Source organism: Chrysoperla carnea, chromosome 1, assembly GCF_905475395.1.
Source record: "Chrysoperla carnea chromosome 1, inChrCarn1.1, whole genome shotgun sequence".
Classification (NCBI taxonomy): Eukaryota; Metazoa; Arthropoda; class Insecta; order Neuroptera; family Chrysopidae; genus Chrysoperla; species Chrysoperla carnea.
Window position 1 is genome coordinate 86616498 of NC_058337.1, and position 8476 is coordinate 86624973.

The window sequence follows — 8476 nt, forward strand, 5'->3', positions numbered from 1 at the left end:
TCACTACGCTTGCAGGCTACCGTATAATTTTTAATAAACGAGTGCTTTTACCAATTTTTTGTGTTTGAATTTGCAAAAAAACTTTACGTGATAAAAAAAATGGTCATCACTTCTGAAATCAGCGCATTCTAAAACATATAATTTAGTAAAAATATCTCATGCAGCTGACAAAAAAATTTTTTTTGCAGACCTATGTTATTCACGATAGTCAATATATTACCTATAAGTACATGTATGAGACAAGGACACAGTGAACTCACTGGCAGTCTTCTCTCTCGCTACGCAAATCGTAAGTTTTGGCCCCTTGCGGACTCTATACATTCATACTCTTTGGGCTAAACAAGCCAATTTGAATTCAACCAATTCAACTAAGAAGCTAAGATTTACTATTTAGAACGCATTCAAATTCTATTGATTACTGTCATCTTACTAACTACTGTCAACTACTGTTGACAAACTTCGTGTAGCCCAAATAATGTCAAAAACAATAAAAAATTAAATTTTAATTATCATTATTAAATATAATATACTTATATATTAATTAAATAGTATTATAAATTTTGTATTAACATTTACAAAATGGGTCAAGCTAAAAGTCAGTTTACAGAAGAAGAAATTCAAGATTATCAGGTTTATCATTTTAATGAACTTGTAAATTTCGGCAAACTAATTTTAATATAACAATTGCATATTGTAGGATTTAACTTACTTTACTAAGAAAGAAGTTTTATATGCTCATCAGGCATTTAAAGCGTTAGCTCCAGAAAAGGTTGGTCACAACAAAAATGCTAAATTACCGATGACAAAAATATTACAGTATCCAGAATTAAAAGTAAATCCATTTGGAGATCGAATATGTCATATATTCAGTTCAAGTCACGATGGTGATTGTACATTTGAAGATTTTTTAGATATGATGTCGGTATTTAGTGATAATGCACCGAAAGCAGTAAAAGCTGAACATGCATTCAGATTATTTGGTAAATTATAACAAAATTTAGTCAGTCAAAAAAGTCTTTAAATTATTATTAACCGTACGGTTATCGGATGAATAAAATATATTAATCGTTCGGTTGTCTGATTAGTAAATAATCTTTTAAACTGAAGCTACTAGTCCGAAAATTTCATTTCACTCCAAAAAATAAAGTAAGAGCCTAAGTAAACTGACAATAGGGAATATTCATGTATTTTTTTTATATTTTTGATTCATTCTTTACACCATTATAACAAAGTAAAAAATATAAATACTGCTTAAAAATGCTGTATTTATGTGTACAAAAATATTTAAAATACATTATAATTTTGAGATATTTAAACGCAGTTTTTTGGCGCTCTCTGTTGATGACGTATAAGTACGTGATCTGTCAATTTTTGACAGTTCAATGTATAATTTACACTTTAAAAAAATGAATTTACAACACAAAATTTACACTCGTTATTATTAAAGTTTCTAATAAAAAGCCGTAGAATAGTATAATTTAATGAAATACCATATAAAATGTAAGTAATTAATATCATACAGTATGCCAACAAATTTGACAAGCCCGTACTATGATGTCACGTCCGTATAAAAATTTGAATTTCCGGTTTAGAAATTTTTAAATGCCCTCACTGAATTTGTACTTTTATTAATTAATTTTAATTAATTAAAAAGGTATTAATTACTAAAATAATGGTTTAGTTGAAATGTCCAGTCATTAAAGTTACGGAAGAAAAATATTTGAACCAAATTTAAATTTCATGAATATTCTCTATTGATATATTTTATTCATTCGATAACCGGACAATGAATATATTTTATTTATCCCCTAACCGGATGAATATTTAATTTTATTCCTGCGATTATCCGGACGATTAGCAACAGCCAAAAAATAAAAGTAATAGTCCCATAAAAAAGCAACAATTTTCGATGTAATTTGAATATCTATTTTGGCTGCATATTTCGAGTGATTTTTTGTGGCTATTATTCGGAAATAAAATAATGTAAATTGTGAATTTTGAAACAAATTTTTTTGTAGATTTTGATGGAGATGATATGTTGGGAGTATCGGATTTACGTCAAGTGATTGATCGTTTAACTGGTGATCAAATTTTATCGGAAAGTGAGAAAACACATTTAATACAAAATATATTAGACGAAGCTGATTTAGATGACGATGGTGCGTTATCATTTGCTGAATTTGAACACATTATCGATAAATCATCAGACTTTTTAAAGTAAGAAATAAAAGGCTTAAAATTGATAATTTTAATTCTGTTTTTAATTTTTATTTCAGTGCCTTCCGAATACGTCTATGATAGACAATGACTAAAGTCAGTAATTTGAAGCCATTTAAATGGTTTTCAAAATATCGAATTATATTAAAGCTCGTACTTTTTTAAAAGCACCATTAATGGAGGTGTTTCTTTTTTTCAAATTTATGTACTTTTTATTGCATAAATATCAAGTCTTAAAAAGATACAAGTAGGGGAAAAATGTTGGAATGATGAAATCATTTAAAAATTAATTTTCAGTTTATAGATTTTTTACCGTAATTGTCTTTAATATATGATTTTCAAGGAATTTAATTTCAATAACATTATTCAATCTCTTTGATAATTTATACAAAGAAACTTAACTGAATCGAACCGTTTTATTAAAACACTGTGCCACTAAAAATTCACATATTTCCAGTATAACTCAAAACTTATATATTTCCCTCATATTTTAGTGAAAAGCGGACTAAGTGCATTAGGCATGAAAATTTATATAGACTTAAGTCACTTTTTTTATAAATAAAATCGTAACTTGTATCAAGTCGTGTGCATAATGCAAAAAATATTGAAAATAATTTTTTCACATTTAGAAGTTTCAGTTAGAGAAGCCTATTTTTATGCTAGATAAAATAGTCTAGCTAAAGCGTCTTATATACAGTGAACTTCTTTTTTATTCTACGTTGTTTAAATAGAGGCAACAAGTGTAATAACTACTTTGTAATTAATTATTGACTCCAGTTAAAAAACTACTTGCAGTATATACGTACATCTCTTAATAATTCGTTGATCATTAAAATAACTTAGTTTAATGGCAATATTTTTTTTTTTTTTTTGGTATCCTAATATTCTATTATCAATTCCAAAAGGAACTATAAATAGGTCTGATGAATAGATAACATGAACGGCAACTGCCCAGTGGTAGTCACCTAATCGAATTTATAGTATGTCAACTATAATTAAAACTATTTACGTAAATCTAAATCTTAAATCTAGAACACTTTGTCTATTTAGTCTATTTACTCTTTCACTATTGTCTAAGAGATTGATTACTTCAATATTTGGGTGCCTTTCAAGGCGAGTTAAGTAACTTTCACTGAACCGCGTAATTTCTTCGCGCACTGTGGGCACTTCAAGACTACGGTGAATGTCGTCATTACGCACGTACCAGGGAGATTCACTAATTGTTCGTAACACTTGATTGAAACCGTTGAATAATTTCGATGTTACTGTTGCTATCAGTTCCCCATACTTGAATCCCATAAGTCCACACAGGTTTAAAAATTGTTTTATACCCTAGCACTTTATTGTCTAATGATAACTTAGATTTATGACCTAACAGCCAGTAAAGTTTCGAAAATTTAAAATTTAATTGTTTTCTCTTGGACCAGACGTTTTTGCGCCAAGTTGTCTCTTCTGTCTAAGAGAATTTCCAGGTATTTCACTTGCCTGTGGAAAACTGACATTGTTCATTTTTACAGCTGGACAAGTTTCCCTTCTTAAAGAGAATGTTACTTGAACTTATTTTTGTTCATTTACTTGAATACGCCACTTTTGTAACCAGTTTTGTATTTTATCTATACTATTTTGTAGTCTTTGCGAAGCTACATTTGGATCCACGTCTGTGGATAATATTGCAGTATCATCTGCAAAAGTAGCTATGGTATTTTTTCCGTCGGCTGGTAAGTCCGCAGTATATATCAAGTAGAGAGTTGGGCCCAGAACGCTGCTCTGTGGTATGCTAGATTGAATAGGTAACAAGTCAGATAACTCTTCTTGAACTTTGACCTGGAAATGCCGATCTTCTAGATATGATTTCAAAATACAATAATATGTACTTGGAAGATGTTGAAGAATGACATTATGATCAAAAAGAAAATAGTTTCTATTGAAAATAGAAAGCAAAATTCGTTGGGGGCTTTTGATACGTCATTCAAAATGATAAATTAAACGCCCATGTACATTTTTCATCTTATGAAATTTGTCAAGTCAAACCTTTGTTAACATTAATTAATAATATTAATAATGCTTAAGTCATGCTTAATGTAATAAGGTGCGACTTATTGTGAAAGTAGTATGTAAGTTATTATAAGTATGTAATATTATGTAAGTAGTTGTTGTGTTATGGGTATAGAATCAAAAAATTCAAAATTTTTGTGTACTTATTAATAATGTTATGCAATTAGCTTCAATTTATATATAATTTAAAGTCAATTAACCATCCCTAACTCGAGATAAACTTAATTAAAATTCGAGTCATTAACATGGAGAGCAGTGGATAGGTTTTGTTTTTAACAATTCTTTAATTCTAGAAAAAAAAACTAACTGTTCATTGATGTATTCGTTCTGAGTTAAAAAAAAGTGGTGTAAAAGATACAACTATAGTAGAGTATTCTAAACAACTAAGGTATTGTGTGTGTGGAGCCTCCGTGGATAAAGACTTAAACAAAAATTATGGCTAATTTCAATACAAGCTCATCTTCTCTTACCGCGCATATAATCCAAAATTTTTTGACAATATTGTAGCACTACAACTATCTTAAGACATAAACTAGGTTGGTTGAACTACCGTGAGGTAGGCAGATTGTTTGGCGTGCATTAAAATTACATTTCACAATTGAAGCGTAAGTGGGTGGTAGAGCTCTCTGTAGAAAGTAATCCAGACTTTGGACGCCTGGGAAGTACAACTCAGCAAAAAGATGAAATTTGAGGAACGCTACATTAATATTGTCTACAGGAGTGGACGGTTTTCAGTGCGCGTTTGACCCTGGAATTCTCGGGAAGATCCAGGAGCATTGATAGTGACCTGAATGGTGAACAATATGTTGATATTTTGGGGAATGTAATGCTTAAAGTTTTCTGAGTGCTGTCTAGTGATCCGGGAGTTTGCATATCAATCGAAGAAGACATCGTCTTTCGTTTTGCTATCGTTCTCGTAACCCAGTCAGGGGAATTATATCTCTCCCAAAATTGGTAGATAGGTAATGATAGACCGCTTTGGTACAAATTTCGTTCATGAAAATTTTAGGCGTATATATTCTCTTTAAATGAAGGTGGATGATCGAAATTCGATGCAGAGTAGTTGATGGGCCCCCGCTACCTATTTTTTCATTAATCGTTATGCAGCTAAGTTGAAATGGCTCTATAAAGTGAGCGCTCATATCAGCTAAATACAGCGCTTTATGTTCACTATACCAATGAACATTTCGTAATGTGACAGATCCTATACGAGTCCGAGGATCTAAAGCCAATAAGCGTGAATGGGTAGATATGGATAGATATAGACAAATTTATGAATGGCATGCAGTTTAATTACTCAAAAATTGTAGGAAATATTGTTTTCAACATTTGACTTCACCCTTTAAAATTGTGTGATATTGATGGATTGATGGTCTGATATCATTGAAATTTTTCTGAACTCAACTAATTATCTATTTAAAAATTCATTTAAAATCTGAAAGGAATAAGTGGAATATACAAAAATATATAAAGTATAAATGGAATTTACAAAATAATAAAATCTTTGTATAATCAAATGCTTTATTTAATTAAAAAACATTTGTTGATGAATTTTGTTAATAATAATATTATTATTCAACAATTTTGTAAATTTACGATTTTCATTTACTCATAATTTGCAAAGATTACCAAAAACTTAATTAGCATACTTTATTTTGATTTGATTTTTAAGTTATAACGAATTATGAAACAATACGTTCCGAATAAATTATCTATTTCCCTAACATATAATGTATTCAATAGAAATTTTTATATATTTTAATTTAAAAAAAAAAATAATCAAGAAAAAATAAATAATTTTGCATTCAAATTCCAGTTTTTTATTTTTGCACTTGCCCATTCACACAAACTGCTAAATGGATAAAAATAAAACTAACTGACTTATAACAAAGTACAATATATTAAAAATAATTAAAATATGAAGATTAACCAAAAAATTTTTATTTACAGGATATATTACGGCTATGCATTTTAAACTTTTACAGTCGATTTGTCGCCAATCCATAATATTTTTTAGAATTAACTTTTAGTGTAAACATATCTGAGAGTTAATCATTTATTGACGTAATATTTGGTACTTACGTCAATCGAAACGGGTATGTTTAACAAGAGCAGTCTGCGATCTTCTTTAATTCCCAGAAAAACATTGCCAAATTAGCTCAAAAAACAGCGTTGGTTTACCGGCTAGAAGGGCGGTAACTATTATCCAATAGTAAAATATATGCAGTTTAAGAAGCCACTTTAGATATTCTCGGTAACCATATATTGTTTTACCCGAAAAGTAGTTTCATATTTTGAGCCGTTTTTCTTTATGGGTACCCAAACATTGCAGAATTTTATTCGATGATAGCTGACTTCGTTTTCTATCAAACCAATTTAATAATGTCATAGATAAAGCAAGTTGAAGAGTTGTTTTTTATTACTTGTAGACAGAAAAAAAAACACGGGTATTAGCATATAACTAATTTGCTAGACAGGGACAATGTACTCTCTAGATATTTTGGAGATATGGGGTCTATTTGTAAAAATTATAAACTCATAGATTGAACCATCGGTCGATAAAATTTTGCAGTGTTTATTAACCCTTATTAAAATTAATTACCTTATAAATAATGTTCTAAATTGTGTAGGAAGAAAATATGGCATAAATCAGTAAACAAATAAAACTTCGATTACGGTGGTTCTACTTTCGTCAAATTTTTTTCTTAAATTATCCTTTTTTAAAACTTCTTTAATTTCATTAACCCATTTATTTGCTAGAGATGGTATTTTGCAAGTGTATTAAAAATAGTTATTCTATTTAGGTTGATAAAACATGGCTTAATGATTGTTATTACATACATGTATTTGACTGAGATGCATATTATAGAAATTTCAAATGGTATAAATTAACTGAAAGAACACTTCCGGCTTCCGTATTGTCCTCACTATTGTTGTAGCAACTATGTATGGATAAGAGATATGAAGAATGAACATCACACTCAGTTTGTTAAAACAGATATTAAATGTATTATGTAAACACGAAGCTCATTCTCCCATATACTTGGTTTATTGATATGCAAATATGGACACCAGTAAACATGCTGTAAGAATTTGTTTTAAGTTATGTTTTTTTATCTGAAAAATAATGTTGATCGCAATGATATTGACTTAATTGGAAAGGCAATTTTATATAACTTATATATTTATGTTGCTTGATTATAATTTTACAGTACAGTGGACATTTCTGACCAATCGAACAAGATACGTCGCCCAAATGCCCAAAATCTCCAAAATTATATTTTCTATAAAACCAATATCATGGCTATTAATTAATATCATTTTTAATTAATTAATATCATTTTTAACCCCCGAACTAAAAAGAGGTTTAATAAGTTAGATCGCTATGTGTGTGTGTCTATCTGCCTATTTGTGGCATCGTAGCGCCTAAACTAATGAACCGATTTTGAATGTTTTGTTTCATTTGAAAGGTAATTTAATGGACTGTTTTTAGCTATGTTTCAAGGGTGAGTTTAGGGTTCCGTACTAGAAAAAAACAAAAAAAGGGCGATGGTCTTCAAAATTTGTTCAGTTTGAAAAATGCTATGAATATAAAGATAATTTAATGGAGAGTGTTCTTAGATATGTTTCAAGTGCGAGTTTAGGATTCCGTACCCGATAAATTTGTCGGGGGTTTTTTAAATTTTGTAAATTTCACTAGTATGTGTTTAATTTTCTTTTAAAAATATAACTTAAATCAAAACTACGCGGTTTTATAATACAACTATTTAGTGGGGATATTTCTTATTAAAGTCGCTTCTAAAAAGTATACATGGAGTTGTTTCAATATTTGATACAAACCAATAATTTAATATCTGAGTACGTTGCAGTAATAAAAATACTACAGTTAAAGAAACCAACCATAATCGCATTTCCACATTCATGCACACTTACTCTGAAAAGATAGCGTACGAATGTAAAAATACTATATGTAAATAGCTTAATAACGGTATGGTAGCTTTGAACGGAAGACTAAACACATAGTGTAAATGAGAAATAAAAAAATTCGCTTTTTCTATACGATATTGCATTCTTCTAAAATTGAATAATCCTATAATTTTAGCAACATGACTAAAGAAATTAATAGCTCCACAATTTTGGCAACGTGAATTAAGAAATAACACATCCCCACGAACGTAAACAATATTATAATTCGTCACTCGTT

The 8476-nt window shown here is 29.4% G+C and overlaps 1 protein-coding gene across 1 annotated transcript; it reads left to right on the top strand.

Moving 5' to 3' along the window:
• The first annotated feature begins 570 nt into the window (after positions 1-570).
• Positions 571-4373, top strand: LOC123306101 (calcium and integrin-binding protein 1-like). The gene is made up of 4 exons (XM_044887975.1): positions 571-630; positions 698-980; positions 2019-2217; positions 2277-4373. Exons 1-4 carry the CDS (start codon positions 580-582, stop codon positions 2296-2298), a joined length of 555 nt encoding a protein of 184 aa, XP_044743910.1. The 5' UTR covers positions 571-579; the 3' UTR covers positions 2299-4373.
• Positions 4374-8476: the final 4103 nt, after the last annotated feature.

Excerpts from the sequence above, each read along its gene's own strand:
- LOC123306101 (XM_044887975.1), top strand. The coding sequence starts at position 580 with ATGGGTCAAGCTAAAAGTCAGTTTACAGAAGAAGAAATTCAAGATTAT. Across the intron at positions 631-697 it reads AAGAAATTCAAGATTATCAG|GATTTAACTTACTTTACTAA; the intron begins GTTTATCATTTT and ends TGCATATTGTAG. Across the intron at positions 2,218-2,276 it reads AAATCATCAGACTTTTTAAA|TGCCTTCCGAATACGTCTAT; the intron begins GTAAGAAATAAA and ends TTTTTATTTCAG.